Genomic DNA, 16,986 nt, shown 5'->3' on the forward strand with positions numbered 1-16,986 from the left:
CTGCCCATGACACTACTGAGGGCCAGCCACCTCCCTCTTCCAGAGAGAGCATGGCTCTGAAAGATGAACCTAGCATGTTACTTTATGCCAGGGCTTCTCCGCCTGGCACCTCTGGGATTTGTACCAGATCATTCTCTGTCAGAGAGGGGGCAAGTTTCCTCAGAAGAGGTAGCTGGACCCAAGCCATGCCTTGAAGGATAAGGAGGTGTGGAACCAAGTCAGGATGAGGGATTTGCGCCAGCAGATCCCCGCACAGCTCTGCTCTTTATCGAGCACCTTCTGTGATAGACACTTTTATACCCAACTCTTTTATTCTGCCAACCAGCAGCAAGGAGGTCCTGGTTTCTCTTTTCCCAGTATGGAAACTGAGGCCCAGGGAGGTGACGACCTCAGCAATGGCTCCCTGGACATTCTCAAAGCACAAGGGATCATTAGTAACCTCAAATTATTGAAGACTAAATTGCTAGAACAGTTTCTCCGTCTCAGTACCATTGACGCATGGGGCTGAGTCATTCTCTGGCACCAGCTGTTCGGTGCTTGAGTGAGCACTAGCCCCAAAGCCTGAAGTGGCAACACCTGATCTCTGTTCAAGCTTACCCTTTGGCCTCGGGGACTTGGCTTCATCATGGCAAGTCTCTCTTATCCACAGAATGATAATATCATGTTTCTCACTCTATATAAATAAGAAAGGCAAAAATTACAGAAAAGGGAGAAAATACTGATGTGTTTTACCAATGTGTGGCTCTTAAAATTTGACATACTCGTTGACTTAAACAGCACATATCCCCAGCTATGGTCCAACCTGCTAGTGAGCTATAGACTATGAGCACCCCCAAGGGTGGGCCCATCTTCCGGGCCTCGCCCCCCAACAGTGCCTGCACCCCACAGGCCCGCAATAGCTACTCAACAACTGACTGAAAGATCCAGTGCTCTGTATCTGCGACTGTCTTTCTTAAGTTTAGACTTTTCAGAATGTCCAAGATTTTAGTGTCATCAACACTGATCACGTCAGACCAAGTTTCAGCTTCAGAAACTCGGCTCGACGAGGGAACTGCCATAGCCCCATCTCCTTGTCAGTGGTGGGAACATTCACTTGGATTCTCTTTTCTCTGCCAAAATCATCCAGGATTTCACAGAGCAGTTCCAGGTGCTACTGCCCAAGAACGCCCATCCCTGCAGGGAGGTCATCGCTGCCCTGCTGGAGAAGATGAACATAGACAAGAGGAGCTACCAGATCGGAAAGACTAAGGTCAATGTTCCCACCACTGCGAGTAGCTGCAAACCCGTATCCTGCCTTCCGTCGCACACAGGGTCCTCCCATGGCCCAAGGGCCCGGGTCACACACTGAAAAATAAGAGGCTCTGCTGGGAAAGTGCATTCGTTGGGGCCTAGCATGTTATTTCTCCCTGGAAGGCAGAAATATGCACCTTTGGGCTTGGGCTCAGGCATCAGGCCTGTTTCTCACTTTCTCACACGCAGGCTACAGACAGTGACACCATTCCACAGGGCGTTCAGGGGCCGTCGGTAACCGTTGCGGTGTCTGGCAGGTTTCTTCCACTCATCTTCCCTCCAGAACTGTCTCCCACCTCTGGGGGTGTGTCATTTGCTTCTTGTCCAACAAGTGCCGAGGTCAGCTGTCTTACGGCTTCACCTAATATGAAAAACCCCTTCATGGCTCCCCAACACATTAGGGTTACCATGTGACCCAGCAATTCTATTCCTAGTATTAACCCAGAAGTACTAAAAACAGATGTTCAAACAAATCCTTGTACACGCATGTTCATAGCATCACTAGCCACAATAGCCAAAAGTTAAACACAACCCAAGTGTCTTTGAGCTGTTGAATAGATGAACAAAATGTGGTCCATCCACACAGTGAAATATTGCTCAGCCCCGATTCATGCTGCAGCGTAGATTAACCTTGAAAATGTTACACTGAATGAAAGAAACCAGACACGAAAGGCCATATAGCATACGATCCTATTTAATTGAAATATCTAGAATAAGCAAATTCATAGGGACAGAAGATTAGCAGTTGCCAGGAGCTGGTGGAGGACTAATGGGGAGTGACTGCTCATGGAGACAGGATCTCCTTTTGGGGTGATGATCTGGAACTAGATAGAGGTGGTGGTTGCATTTAGAACATTGTGAATGTTCTAAATACCACTGAATTGTTCACTTTAAATTGTTAATTTCACGTTATGTGATTTGCACCTCAGGACATGTCAAAAAACACTCCTCTTAGGTCAGTCAGCTCACCCGCTTCATCGCGCTCATTCCCAGGGCTGCTGTGCAGACCTCCTGAACCCAAGGGTTCCGGGGGCCGCCCTGATCCCTCCTGTGCCTGCGCCCGCCAGGTTTTCCTAAAGGAGACGGAGCGACAGGCACTGCAGGAGACGCTGCACCGGGAGGTCGTGCGGAAGATCCTGCTCCTGCAGAGCTGGTTTCGGATGGTGCTGGAACGCCGGCACTTCTTGCAGATGAGGCGGGCAGCAGCCACCATCCAGGTACTGTGCGGGCTGATGGGCTGGGGTATAGGGGTGGCTCACGCATGGCCTCTGAACGCCTTTTCTGCTCTGCTGTCAGGCCTGCTGGAGATCCTACCGTGTTAGGCGGGCTCTGGAGAGGACACAGGCGGCCGTGTACCTCCAGGCCACATGGAGGGGCTACAGGCAGCGGGCAGCCTACCGACGCCAGAGACAAATCATCATCCACCTGCAGAGCCTCTGCCGGGGACACCTGCAGCGCAAGAGGTGAGCAGAACAGGGTCCTACCCCCTAGAATGTTCCAGAAGCCAGAAAGTTCAGTCACCTAAAAGCTGCCTGAGATATGGGCAGAACTGTCAGAACATCGTTCTGGACACATAGAGGCTAGGAAAGGACTGGCAGGAATCCAGCCTCTTAGGTACATAGGTCCTAGAGAGACGCCCCAGGGCTGGTGGGCAGTGCTTATGGCGAAGCCTCAGATCACCATCAGCCACACTTGGTCCCCACCAGGGACCCCTACACCCGCCTACCCCAGGCCAGTCAGTAGAGTACCGGGATTTAGAAGGAGTGGGTTCAGACCACTCTGGGCCGGCCCCCAGGGGGCTCTCCTTCCACCACACTCACATGGAGCTTAGGCATCTCCCAGGTCAGGGATCCCAAAGGAATTGAGGAGTCCCTTAACAGATTTCTCCCACAACAGAACAATGAATGTACCCCTGAACTAGCCAAGCAGACCCAGGGCAGAGGTGGTCATGAGAATGGGCCACCCCTCTGTATTCCCCTTCCCTGGCTGAGGAGGTCCCACCTTCCCAGAAGTATCTCTGAGGGCCAGAGATGGCACCTGCACTCCCCCACCCCAGCCCACGAGCAGCATGAGGATCCCACCAGAGCATGGCTCAACGGCCTCCAACACCCCGGGTGGATTCTGAGATCCATAGGGACATTTGTTTCTGAACCCACCCCCTCTACTCCCTTTACACCAGCTTCCACCAGATGGTTGCAGAGAAGCAGAAGGTGGAAGAGAAGGCGAGGGAAGCCCAGCAAGCCACGAGGGAAGAAACTGCCTCGAGTGGGCTGGGTCCAGAACCATCAGAAGACAGCAAGCATTCAGCACTAGAGCCCAACGTGTGTCTGAGCCATGAGCCCCCAGCAGAGAGCTCCCACCCCAAGGAGGAGAGCCCCACCCCTGAGAAGTTTCTCCCACCCCAGAAAAATGCCACCGAAAGTCATGAGAAAGTGTCCAGCAGCCGGGAGAAGCGCGAGTCTCGGAGGCAGAGGGGGCTGGAACACGTGGAACTCCAGAACAAACACATGCAGTCATGTAAGGATGAGAATGCCCTCAGAGAACCTTCTGGAAGAATCTCCCTGGATCAAGAGGAGGGCCTCCCCGAAGACAGAAAGGAGAGCAAAGAAGATGAAGCCCCCTCAGACACAGGGACAGAAACGGAGAACTCTGCTCCTGAAAAGCAGCCCAAGGGGCCACCACAAGCCACACTGGCATGCCAGGTCCCCGTAGAAACCCCTCAGGCACCCCAGAGCCGAGTGGAAAGGCCCACCACCCTGGCCTTGGACAGCAAGGTTGGCACACTGGCCCCCAGCCTCACCCCTGAGACCCCTCAGGACAAGAGCAAGCCAAGTGGTGGCCCAAGAAAACAGGACAGGCCTGAGAGCCCCGGAGGCTCCACCCAAATTCAGCGGTACCGAGACCCAGCCTCCGAGAGGCTGGCCAGTGCTGTAGAGCTATGGCGGGGTAAGAACCGGACAGCTGCCAGCCCCAGCACCATGCTGAGCCAGTCCCTGGACCTTAGCGAGCGGCACCGGGCCATGGGGGCCACTCTCACACCCACAGAGTAAGCCTTACACCCTCCTTTGTCTGAGCACAGTGGGTGGGCAGGGCAGGGGACATATAGTCAAAGGCCTGGCCACAGGACCACCCTCACATGACAGCTTCTTCAGCTGACTTATTCTCTGGGTGGGGCCATCCCATGAACTCTGGGGTGCAGGTGTCCCAAAACACATGAGCAGCTCTGTGGGGCCCTGCGGAGGGAGAGAGGGATCTGGCAAGGACAAGCCACCTGCCTGGTATCGCCCTGCTGAGGTCTGGCTGGAACGCTAAACCCTAGGGGCCCCCACTAAAACGAGCTGCGTTCACTCAGAAAGTCTCTGGCCTGGTGGAAGGAGGCCAGTTGAAAGCCCCACTCCCCACCCTGCCTGGGTCTCGGTTTCCTCATCAGTGAATGAGGGTGACTGAGTACCGGCCCATTGACCCAGAGGCCCGCTTGGCCGAAGGACAGCGTGGAGGAGGACTCTGGCTCCTGCGAGGGCAGGCGACTGAGGTCGGCTCACTCTCGGGGTAGAGCCGTTCTGTGCACACAGCGTACAGAGTAGCAGCCCCAGTCTCCACTCACCAGATGCTGGTAGAATTACCCTCTGATGTGACAACCAAAACATCTCTGAATTCTTTCTTATCGATCAAAGCCACATTTCTGTGATCTCGCAGGGAGAGGCGCATTTCATCATCCACCAGCGACGTCTCCAGGCTCCTCCCAGCCCCTGCTCAGGCCAAGTCTCAGGTAAAGCTGCAGCTGTCTCCCTTCAGGGTCCATGCTTGCTTCTGCCCAAAGGGCAGCTTAAGAGAGAAGGGGAGTCAGTGGATAGAGCGCACAGTGACACAGGGACCCTTTGCTTTCCTCCTGTGAAGCCACCTGCCTTTGCTTACCCAGCCCCATTCTCTCGCAGCCTCCTTCAGACGGCGTGGATGGCGAGCCCAGCATGAAGAAGCCAGTCATCCAGAAGAAGAAGTCAAGCGATGCGTCCACTGGCACAGATGCAGGGCTGTCCCCAGGTTCCCAGGCTGACTCTAAGTGAGTTTGGGGTTTGGGTGGGCTTGGGCCACCAGAGGATACTCAGAGCCCCTGCCAAGGTCTTCAGTCTCCGAGTGGTCTCGTCTCCTAAACCAACGGCATTTACAAAGCTGAGTCGGATAGACATTTGCTCAGTAGCAGTTTCATGACAAGAGGCTCACGTGGAGCCTGGGTCCTGGCCACATGAGGGTAAAATGATTACACTGAAGCTTAGAGCCAATCTGGGTCACCTCCTCTGGGTCCAGACAGACAAGTTCCATTTGGCTTTTTATGGACTCAGAACCAGATCTCCCGTCCCTACCTCCAGGAACCCTTTCTGGGTCCTCAGAAAATCTAGGCTCTATTCCCAGAAAGCTCCCCCAAGTGCTACAGATTGGTCCATTCCAGAGCAGAGAGATTGGCCACGGGACAAGGGAGCTTTGATCCAGAAAGGCCAAAGAAGGTGAAGAATGGGCTGTGGTGGGAGACAGAGAGCCCCCCACTGTGGGGAAACCCCACCCCCAAAGCAAGAACTACAAACAGGGTTGCTCCAAACAACAGAGGCATATTCTCTCATAATCCTGGAGGCCAGAAGTCCAAAATCCAGGTGTCACAGGACCACGCTTCCTCCGGAGACTCAAGGGGAGCATCCTTCCTGCCTCTTCCAGGTTCTGGGGCCTCCAGGAGTCCTTGGCTTATAGATGCATCATTCAGTCTTTGCCTTCGTCGTCACATGAACTTCTTCTCTCCTGTATCTTCTCTTTTTCTGTTTTTTATAAGGATACTTGTCACTGGATTTAGGACCCATCTGGGTAATTCAGGATGATCTCTTCTTGAGATCTTTCACTTAGTGTCATAGTCCATTCGGCCACTATAGATAATACCACAGACTGAGCAGTTTAAACAGTGGGCAACAGGCATTTAGTTCTTGCTGTTCTGGAGGCTGGAAGTCTGAGATCGAGGGTGCCAAGTAGATGTGGTGTCCAGTGAGAACCCACTTCCTGGTTCTAATACAGCATCTACTCTTTTGTCCTCACATAGCAGAAGGGGCTAGGGTGCCCTCTCTATAAGAGTGTAAAGGGCACTAATCCCGTTCATGAGGGCTCCACCCTCACAGTCTAATCACCTCCCAAAGGCCCCACTACCAAATATCATACGTTGGGAGTTAGGCTTCAGCATATAAATTTGGGGAGACATACATAGTCTATAGTTTTTGGTCACATCTGTAAAGACCCTTTTCCCAAATAAGATCATGCTCATGAGGTTTAGCACATAGCTTTTTGGAGGCCACCATTCACCCCACCACAGTGCATGATTCAGTGTTATTCTTTGTGATTTTTTTTCCTAATCTTGTGCCATAAAAACACATGAAGGAGACAGGGTGGTTTTATATACTTTTTATATGGAAATGGTGTCAACTCAGCATCTTGCTTTTTCACCTGACCTTATTTTTAGTAGCATCCCGTTCCATTGATAAGAAAGAAAAGTGTTATTTCTCTCTTTATGGTAAGATGACCCTTTCTTTGGCCTCACATCTGTTTTCATTTCATGAGGCTTAAACTAAACCCCTTATTTTCTCCTTCAGGCCCACATTTATAAGACTTTTCCTGCATAAGAACAAGGATAAAAAGGGTAGTCTAGAGGGTGTGGAGGAGACGGAGAATGCGATCCCTGGGCACGTCGTGCTGGAAGCCACCGCCATGAAGAAGAATCTAGAAGGTTGGTCGCCCGCAGCCTCAGGGACGGACAGCAGAGCTACTGGGGTCCCTGAGGATGTGCCCCATCCCCAGGTGGGGCCTCGGGTACATGGCTTCAGGCCCAGTCCCCACCCCTGGGGGCACTTTCTGGCCCCAGTGCATAGCCGTACAGGGTCCTGGTTCTCTGTTTGTGACCGAGCCTCGAGAGGCTGACCAGCATCCCGCCCTCGCCAGCCACTCCTTCTCCCTTACAGCCCCCTCCAGCCACCAGCACCGCCACACTGCGGGCGAGAAACACACCAAGGAGCTGGGAGGCAAAGGGAAGAAAAACCGAAACCTCAAAATTGGCAGAATCACAGTGTCAGAGAAATGGCGAGAGTCAGTGTTCCGCAAGATCACCAACGCCAATGAGCTCAAGTACCTGGATGAGTTCCTACTCAACAAGGTGGGCCTGCAGGGGGAAGGGGGGATACACTGGGTGGGGCGGGGGTTGCGAGTCTTCAGACCTGGGCCTCCCCAGGAGGGCCATCACCACCCAGCAGTCTTCTGAACCTCCACATCACAGCCCTTAGCAGACCGGGAACAGAAAGTCCAGGTGTACAGTTCCAACACACAGAAAATTCTAAAACCTGACACTTGTTCCTGAGTTTGACATCAACTCGTTTTCTGTAAAACCCGGCCTGGGCTCGCGTGAGACCATTTGTAACCCACATTCCTCTCAGTCGGCGCAGATGGAGTTGTTCCTCCGTATCCAAAGGGGATTGATTCCAGGCCCCCCACACGGATGCTCAGAATCTGAGGATGCTCAAGCTCCTCACGTCTGCACACAGGCTGCAGCAGGGTGTGCCAACATGTCGCTCATGTGGACTCAACATTAGTGCTTGGTGTGCAGCAAATTCAAGTTTTGCTTTTTGGAACTTTCTGGAGGTTTTTTCCCCCAATACTTTCAATCTGCGATTAGAAGACACTTCTGTTGTCTCGCAGCGACCCGTGGAGATGGTTGCCCCACTTTTTCACACACTCGAAGAAACAGAAACACCGAGATCCAGAATAACCTTCCAGGCAGGGCGCTGAACACACCTCCATCCCACCAGGCTGCCTCTAGGTCCAGCAGCATCGCCGTGGCTCAGCCGTGGCCATGTACTTACTTTATTTAGAATAAGCTATTAAAAATGCATCGGATCTTGTGGCCAATACTGACTGAGCACTTACTGTGTACAGCGGAGGTGAATAAGCCACAGCCTGTGCTCATGGCGTTCACCGCCCCAGCTGCAGACAGTTCCACAGCAGGATTTGGGAGCTTCCCAGAGGGGCAGCAAGGGATCCTGCAAAGGTGGACGTGTTGTGAAATGACCAAGCCATTCACCCTGGTCCTGTGGCATGGCCAGGGGTCGAATGCAGATGCTTGGCAACATCTGCAGATGTTTTTGGTCATCACGAGTGATGGTGCTACTGGCATCTGGCGGATGGAGGCCGGGGGTGCCACTTCAAACCCTACAGTGAGTGATCCAACCCTAAATGTCAATAGTTTGAACCTAGACTGAAGGGACAGGGGAGACCAGGATTGGCCAGAGGGCCCAGATTTTATCTGACAAGCCCAGGGGAGCAGGAGAAGGACTTGGGACAGGGCAAAGTGGTGTCCACTCAGATGTCCTGCCTGAGGCAACACAGGGTCAGTGGTTTTCTCCTTCCCTCTTGCCAGATAAACGACCTTCGTTCCCAAAAGACACCCATCGAGAGCTTGTTCATTGAGGCCACCGAGAAGTTCAGGAGCAACCTCAAGACCATGTACTCTGTTCCTGTACGTGTAGACCTCAGCCCCAGGGGTGCCCTGGCAATCCCCAACCCCTCCGCCCAGGATTCCCCCCGCCCTATTTGTGCAATGTGATCACACCTTCTGTCCCCACAGAATGGGAAGATCCATGTTGGCTACAAGGACCTGATGGAGAACTACCAGATTGTCGTGAGCAACCTGGCGGCCGAGCGCGGCGAGAAGGACCCCAACCTGGTCCTCAACCTCTTCCAGTCACTGCTAGACGAGTTCACCCGTGGGCACACCAAGAATGACTTTGAGTTGCCCAAGGTGGGTGGTGCCACTCCGGGTAGGGGAAAGGGACCAGCATGGCACAGAGGGGTGGCTGGGGGTGGGGGTACCCCAGGGACCCACACAGACCTGCCTTTGTGTTCCCTCACAGCAGAGCAAAGCTCAGAAGAAGAAGCGAAAGCAGGAACGCGCTGTGAGTATGAGTGTGCACATGCAAGCATGTATGTGTGTGTGTGCAGGCGAGTGTGTTTTCCTGCCTAGACCTAAGGAACCCTTCGTGAATGAGTGGCCCCAGGCCCTGAGATGCCACAGGCAACATCCACACTAGGCAGCCCTGTGGGGGTCTTCCCTCGCCGCTCAGTGCCCTCCTACACGACCCCCAGGTCCAGCAGCACAACGGGCACGTGTTTGCCAGCTACCAGGTGAGCATCCCGCAGTCATGTGAGCAGTGCCTCTCCTACATCTGGCTCATGGACAAGGCCCTGCTCTGCAGTGGTGAGTACCCCAGCACCCCACTGCACGCCCCCTGTCTCCCAACTCCCAAACCCCCCATCATGCCCCCAACCCTCCACCAAACCCCTCATCACCCACTACAACCCCTGACACCTCACAAAATCTCCATATTACCTGCTGTACCCCCTGACCCCTCTCAGTGCCTCCTAACCCTGCCACCGTATCCCCAACCCCTTGCTGTGCACCAGGGCCTTCACCCCAGCCACAGGGTGGATCTTTCCAGAACACTGCCCCAGCTACATCTCACCCACTCAAACCCTTACCTGGGCAGGTCGCCCTGTGTCCTACTGCCAGCCTTTGTACATGTCGCTTCCACTACCTGAGCCACTGGCCCCTCACCCATGTGCCAGGGGAATCTAGTCAGTCCCCACCAGGAGACCCAGAGAGACAGATATGGCCCAGGATAGCCCAGCTGGCCCTCAGTCAGACAGCCAAAGGTAGTCAAGCCGAGACTGGAGACCAGTTGGCCCGTGGAGGCCTGGTCAGGTCCAGCAAGCCCCTAGCACTTGTTTTCTTGCCAGGACCAGCCAGGCCTGGCTTTTTTTCCAACCCAGGGTCTCCTCCTCTCCCCTTCGGTCCTGTGTGAGGAGCACCCCTCCATCCCACTTCTGTCATAAATACCCCAGCAGTTGTCACTGTGCCAAGATAAGGACACACCAGACACTACCTCCTTTTTATCATAGCTGATTTCTTCTCTCCATACATGCCATCCCTTAGTCTGGGGCTTGGTGTGGTTGGGAGAAGCAAAAGCAACATCATTTATACCGCCATCATAGGCTGAATCCCTAGGGCTGCTTCCTGGCAGGACTAAGGCATAGGTCCCCTAAACCCCTGCATTTATCTCACTGGCCAGGCTGGCTCTGAGGCCACTAACAGTGACCAGCTATGAACACCTGCCTCCATGGCTCCCTCACCTGGGGATCAGGGCAGAGATTTGTGTGATGAGAGTTTAGAATCTGGTCAGTGGGCCCCCAGCCATCGGGACAGGCAGTCATGGGAGCCTGGGGCCCCTGATGCTCCGCCTATGACCACCCTCCCCTACCATGTCCTCCTAGTGTGCAAGATGACCTGCCACAAGAAGTGCGTGCACAAGATTCAGACCTACTGCTCCTACACGTGCAGAAGTAAGGTGAGCCCACCGAGGCCAGGAACTTTCCAGAACAACACTAGGTTCAAGACCAGGTACCTAGAGAAAGTAGTCCTGAGAGGTGTGCAGGAGAGAGTGTGCTAAGTGCAAGGCCAAGGGGAGGCATCAGGCGGGAGCAGGGAGCTGGTAAGAGGGGCTAGTCCCAAAGCCAAGCACACTTGGTTCTGCCCAAGGCCCTCGAGGCCCCCCGAGGCAGGGACTGAGCTTGTGTGTGCATATCAGACCCTGGCTCAGCTTCTCCCTCCTCCAGGTGGAGAGAGTCCCCGCACTGCCCAGAAGGGAAGTTGGGTCCCAAGTGCTGGGGCAGCAGCAGGAGCCAGGCCTGATTATTCTGAGGGGTGGTGGGTGCTCCTCGTAGCGAGCCCCTGCCCAGTGGCTATTGAGCTGACCTCTGCAGCCCAGCATACCCAGCAACCTGCAAGGGGGGATGAAGGACAGAGGGACAGTGCCCACAGAGGAGGCCCAAGGGGCAACCAGGAAGGACAGCCAACCCAGGCCTTACCCCAACCCCTGACGTTGCAGAGCGAGCCAGGTGCTGAACCAGGCCACTTTGGTGTGTGCGTGGACAGCCTGACCAGTGACAAGGCCTCAGTGCCTATCGTGCTAGAGAAACTTCTGGAACATGTGGAGATGCATGGCCTATACACCGAGGGCCTGTACCGCAAGTCGGGTGCCGCTAACCGCACGAGGGAGCTCCGGCAGGCACTGCAGACAGGTAGGTGCTAGGGCAGGTGGGGCCTGCAAACAAGTAGGAATCGAGGGCAGGTGGGCACCATGAGGGGCTCCAGGCACAGCCCTCCTGCCTGCGCTCACCTGCCCCGCACACTTTCCCCGCAGACCCAGCGGCTGTCAAGCTGGAGAACTTCCCCATCCATGCCATCACCGGGGTGCTCAAGCAGTGGCTGCGGGAGCTTCCCGAGCCCCTCATGACCTTCGCCCAGTATGGCGACTTTCTCCGTGCCGTTGGTGAGTCCTGTGATGGCAGCAAGGACAGGCAGGTGGTCATGGTTAGGGTCAGAGCCACAAGCACACTAGCTAGCCTGGGAGGTGGGACCACCCAGTCAGAGCTGAGAAATTGAGGCCTAGGGTGAGGCTGGGACCCCACTGTGGTCCTGCATTCTTGCCACATGCCCAGCCCAGGCCCCACATGGCAGGAGGCTCCCCTAGGGCGAATCTCTGTGGGGCCCACGGGGAGCTGATACCTGGGCCTTTCTAGAGCTACCAGAGAAGCAGGAACAGCTGGCTGCCATATACGCCGTCCTGGAGCACCTGCCAGAAGCCAATCACAACTCCTTGGAGCGGCTCATCTTCCACTTAGTCAAGCAAGTGCCCACTGCCACTCTCTTTGGGGGGTCCCTGCCAGGATCCTGGCCACCCGCTCCCAGGCGGGTGTTCTCTGCTGGTTCTGCACCAGGACATGGGTCCTCATTGGGGGATCTGGGAAAGAACACTCCCTAACTGCCACTCACCATACAGGGTGGCTCTGCTTGAGGACGTGAACCGCATGTCACCCAGTGCACTGGCCATCATCTTTGCACCCTGTCTCCTACGCTGTCCTGACAACTCAGACCCGCTGACCAGCATGAAGGACGTCCTCAAGATCACCACGTGAGTGCCAGGACTGCCCCGCCCCCACACGTGCTCAGGGCAGCCCTGCCAGGGACTCCTTGAGCTCTTTTGAGGCTGAAGAACCAGAAAAGAGGGAAAGTCCTCACACCTCATCACAGAGCAGAGGGCAGATATGATGCCAACACGTCAGCAGTGAGAACCAGCAGCAAACCAAAGCACTAGTTTCCGGGTTTCTTCTTTCTTTCTGTAAAAGTTTTCCAAAAGTTCCTCAGAACTTAGAAAGTCATCAGACATTAGTTCACTAAGACGACGTTGTTTAGGCGACTTGTGAAAACAAGAACCTGTCACTGTAAGTGGTTTCACGAGGCAAACACACCAAGAAGGCCTGACATTATAGTCCCCAGGCCATGCTCATCACGATTAATGAACAGTGACAGGCAGCTAGGAGAGGAGCCTGGTGTGACCTGACGGGTTTGCTTCTGGCCTCTTCCAGCAGTCTTTTCTCCTTTTTTTTTTTTTTTTTTTTTTTTTTTTAATGTGCTTGTGGTGATGGAAAATTTGAGTTGCGATTGCTTCTCCTTCCAGGCTGTCTTTCCATACCAACCACTCCAGACTGAGTCCCCCTGATACCACTCTGAGCTGAGTCCTCCCAGTACGGCCCACTCCAGGCTGAGTCCCCCACCCAGTACTGACTGCTCCAGGCCAACTTCCCACCCAGTGCTGACCACTCAGGCTGGCCCTGATCACTAAGCAGATAACCTGCTAGTCAGAGTGCACATGCTGGAGCTCTTGGGGCTGCAGCCCTTGGGATAAGTCACCCAGCTTCCCTGGGCTTCATACTTCCTATGAGATGGGATAATCCCCACCCTGCAGGGTGACTGAGGGGTCAGTTCACTCCAGCTGGCTGTAGGTACATTTTCCTACAAACAAGGCTCGTTGAGATAGGGACACAGGCTCAGAGAGATAGAGCGAGTCATCCAAGGTCACACAGCAAATGAGCTGGGGCCAAGTTGGGAGCCACGGCTGTGCCTGGTCTCTCTGGTTGGGTCTTTACCTTGGCCACCATTCCCCAGTCTCCAGCCAGCACCTCCCTGGACAGTGGGCCCCCAGGCCGACCATTCCTGAGGGCATTAACTGGCCCTCTCTGTGGGCCTTCTCCACAGCTGTGTGGAGATGCTGATCAAGGAACAGATGAGGAAGTACAAGGTGAAGATGGAGGAGATCAGCCAGCTGGAGGCCGCAGAGAGCATTGCCTTCCGCAGACTCTCTCTCCTGCGACAAAACACTGTAAGTACATGTTTTGGGTGAGGGCCTTGGCAGGAGCGGTGGTCAGAGTAGGGTGGATGGATGCGGCCTTGTGGGAGGGGCTCAGGCCACAGGGCGGGGTCTCACATCCCTTACTCTGCACATCCCTGGCTATATGCAGCCTGGCCAAGGACCAATTCCTCACCTTAGCCAAGTGACTACCACCTTCTCTGCCTCACACCAGCTGCCCCTCTCAGGGACCTGTCACCCACTTGGTGGTAGTTCTGATCATCTTCCAGCCCTGGCCCTTGCTGACTTCAGCCCTGCCCTTAGGAGACTGACTCCCACAAAAGTGACTTCAGAGTGTGGGGGATAAGAGGGTGGGTCCTGGGCTCCCATTGGAGGACACTGTCCTAGTCCCCATGATCAGATGTGGTTTGGTACCCATGATACAACCTGTGTGTTGGTCATGGCTCCATGTGGTTACCCTCTGTTCATCTCTCCCCCCAGCCATGGCCTCTCAAACTGGGGTTTTCATCCCCCTATGAGGGGGTCCTGGTATGTACACGGTTGGTGGGCCCACCCTGCATGTCTTTGGTGCAGTGCATGCTGGGGTTCCCCTCAGCCCCTGGGGTCCTTGTAGAATAGGCCCAGCACGTCCTAAACTTCTGGAAGTGCATGCTGGGGGAGGCCTGTTGGCCTGATGACCACCTGTGCTGAGGACAACTAACCAGCCACTCGGTCCCCACGTGGTCCCTGGATCACCCTCACTAAGCCCGCTGCCCACAGCAGAACTAATCTCCCCTAGAGCTGTGCACGCCACCTTCTCCCTACCCACAAGCACTGACCCCACCTGCCTGGAGGGGCTGGCCAGACCTGTCACTTCTCTGTTGCAGAATAAAAGCCCCACAGCCCGGGGAAGCAGCAGTGGCCCAGAGGAGCTGGGGGTGCTGCCAGAGGAGGAGGCAGCCGGTGACGACGAAGACCGCGAGAAGGAGATCCTCATTGAGCGGATCCAGTCCATCAAGGAGGAAAAGCAAGTGTTCCTCCAGCCCATTCCCAATCTCATCCACAGCATCCATCCCCCATCCACTGGCCCCTCCACTATGCATAGGGGACCTGGCCATTAGGAGGCTGACGGGCCAGGCTCAAGCCAGTACCCACCTCATGGAGTGCTCCTGCCCAGGGCTCTGTTTAAACCCCGTGCTTGACTACAGGGAACTGTGGTGGCCTACAGGGAAAGAAGGGGCAATGAGTGATGTCCAAATTTTGTCCTGAAGATGGCCTTAGCTAGGGTGACCATCAATTTGTTGTCTAGTTGAGATGCGTGAAAGAGGGTGCCATTAAAATATTACGCCAGGAAAATGGGTGTGACCCAAGGCACCTGGCCACCTAATTTCACAGAGTAGGGCACTCCAGGCAGAGGGAACAATGCATGCCGAGGTCCCAAGGCAGAAGCTCCTCACTTGCTCAGTGTTGGGGCCAATGCCTGGCTTCCCTCAGTAGCCTGACTCCATCTTCCCACGAGATTCACAGTGTCACAGGCATTTTGGGCCAGGTGTGCTTTGAGAGTAGAAGGTTCTGGGGGCAGAGAGTCCTATCCAGGACCAAGATGACCTGCTCTGTCCCCTACCATCCTGGCACTTTGGGGTGGTCTTTCATCATGGCTCAACAGCCTTGGACATGTGACCCTGTCACCCCCAGGGAGGACATCACCTACCGGCTGCCGGAGCTGGACCCTCGGGGCTCCGATGAGGAGAACCAGGACTCGGAGACATCAGCCAGCACTGAGAGCCTATTAGAAGAGCGGGCTGGGCGGGGGACCTCGGAAGGTCAGTATTAAGGTAGCGTCTGCTTTTTTCCTTCCCGTATCTCCCCCTGGCAGGCCCTGGGGTGAGGGTCCATCTGCTGGCCCTGAAGCTGCAGTAACCCTACCATCTGTCTCCCAAAAGGGCCCCCCACGCCTGCTCTCCCCAGGCCGAGCGTGCCCACCCCAAACCCCCTCCCTGAGGTGGCTGCCTCTCCAAGACGAAGGCCGTCATCCTTTGTGACGGTCAGAGTGAAGACCCCTCGGCGGACCCCCATCATGCCCACGACCAACATCAAGCTCCCACCTGGCCTACCCTCCTACCTCCCTGGCCGGGCACCAGGTGCCCAGGAGGCTGCCGTCCCAGTGAGGCGCCGGGAACCACCTGCCCGCCGCCCAGACCAGGTACATTCTGTGTATATCACACCGAGTGCGCACCTGCCTGCTCAGGGCACTCAGGAGCCCCTGGACGAAGACAACCGGCCACCTGGGGCCAAGCGGAGGTATTCGGACCCCCCAACCTACTGCCTGCCCCCCACCTCAAGCCAGGATAATGGCTGAGGGCCCATAGTGCCAGAGTTAGCACATCCGAGGACAATTCCATGCTGGAGCTCCATAGCCAGCATTCGGCTCTCTGAGAAGGATCCAGAATGAAAAGCTCCAAGAGCGAGATGAGGTGGGCACCGGTTCCAAGTGCAGAATCCAGGCAGGGAGAGGCCAGCAGGGCTGAGCCCCGAGGTCACACAGATGTGCTGCCCAGAGCTCAAATCTTGGCAAGCAGCCTGGCCTCTCCCACCACCCCCCTTTTGTATGGTTTTACAGTAACTTACTTTGTGCCTGGTTTACATAACTTTATACTGTAACAGCCTTAACAGAAGACCAAATTGTTTTTTTATATGTGTATGTACAAACAATTTTATATTAATGCCCTGCCTCATCCTTATAACATGGAAACAAGGCTTCAGAGCTAAGCCCATACAGCCACCCCACCGCAGAGGTTCAGGCCCACACTGAGGACAGCTCGGGGGGCGTCCATGGACCAAGACCCTGCACCAGGGATTTGGACACTTGGGGTCATCTGACTGCCCCCAGTCTGTCTGGGATTTGTCCTATGACCCGGCCAGTGACCAGCTGGCCCACGTGCATTCAAAGGAGCAGTAGAGCCTTCCATGGGGATCCAAGCTGTTGGCTGAAGGCAAGACATGAGGTAGGAGGGGTGGCCTCCACCTGGGACACCAGAGACCTCATGTCCAGGGAGATTCAAATGTGACCATCACTCCTCTGTCCACCGTTTCCTGAATGACGGAGGCTGGAGGAGGCTGCCTTCAGCACTGCCTGCTGTGTGGCAGAATAGGAGCCTTTGACTCAGGACCGCTCACAGACTGGGAGAGCAAGGCCTGGTTTGCATGTCCCTATAGGCCAATAGTGACAGCCTGAGCCTCTCCAGAGTGGGGATCCCCTCTCTCGGGCTCCACACACTCCCTGGACACCTGGACAGATGATCCTGGGTATGGAAAGAGATGCACCCCACACACCATGTGAAATAAAAAGTGTCAGTTGTTTGCATATGATTCCTGCTCAGTCCTCCTTGGGGTTGGAGGAGCATGGGCCAGCAGGTAGGAAGACCTGCCTTGA

General features: G+C 55.2%; 1 protein-coding gene across 9 annotated transcripts in view; it reads left to right on the forward strand.

Moving 5' to 3' along the window:
* The window catches only part of MYO9B (myosin IXB), a 76,137-nt gene extending 59,220 nt beyond the window's left edge, over positions 1-16,917 (forward strand). For 4 of the 9 annotated variants that reach the window (XM_016157691.2, XM_036233901.1, XM_036233900.1 and 1 more), the window contains 22 exons: positions 1,127-1,249; positions 2,358-2,507; positions 2,587-2,753; positions 3,470-4,336; positions 4,987-5,059; positions 5,226-5,350; positions 6,915-7,048; positions 7,281-7,471; positions 8,729-8,827; positions 8,936-9,109; positions 9,222-9,263; positions 9,454-9,565; positions 10,639-10,712; positions 11,253-11,445; positions 11,568-11,696; positions 11,947-12,052; positions 12,207-12,338; positions 13,463-13,586; positions 14,055-14,102; positions 14,441-14,580; positions 15,249-15,376; positions 15,497-16,917. In XM_016157691.2, coding sequence (XP_016013177.2) covers positions 1,127-1,249; positions 2,358-2,507; positions 2,587-2,753; positions 3,470-4,336; positions 4,987-5,059; positions 5,226-5,350; positions 6,915-7,048; positions 7,281-7,471; positions 8,729-8,827; positions 8,936-9,109; positions 9,222-9,263; positions 9,454-9,565; positions 10,639-10,712; positions 11,253-11,445; positions 11,568-11,696; positions 11,947-12,052; positions 12,207-12,338; positions 13,463-13,586; positions 14,055-14,102; positions 14,441-14,580; positions 15,249-15,376; positions 15,497-15,912 — 3,747 coding nt within the window. In that variant the 3' untranslated portion in view covers positions 15,913-16,917. Of the gene's footprint in view, positions 1-1,126; positions 1,250-2,357; positions 2,508-2,586; positions 2,754-3,469; positions 4,337-4,986; positions 5,060-5,225; positions 5,351-6,914; positions 7,049-7,280; positions 7,472-8,728; positions 8,828-8,935; positions 9,110-9,221; positions 9,264-9,453; positions 9,566-10,638; positions 10,713-11,252; positions 11,446-11,567; positions 11,697-11,946; positions 12,053-12,206; positions 12,339-13,462; positions 13,587-14,054; positions 14,103-14,440; positions 14,581-15,248; positions 15,389-15,496 lie in introns of all 9 variants that reach the window. The other 5 variants (XM_016157699.2, XM_016157701.2, XM_016157693.2 and 2 more) reach the window with 4 other exon arrangements.
* Positions 16,918-16,986: the final 69 nt, after the last annotated feature.

The sequence above is a fragment of the Rousettus aegyptiacus genome, unplaced genomic scaffold (genome assembly GCF_014176215.1).
Source record: "Rousettus aegyptiacus isolate mRouAeg1 unplaced genomic scaffold, mRouAeg1.p scaffold_m13_p_16, whole genome shotgun sequence".
Lineage (NCBI taxonomy): Eukaryota > Metazoa > Chordata > Mammalia > Chiroptera > Pteropodidae > Rousettus > Rousettus aegyptiacus.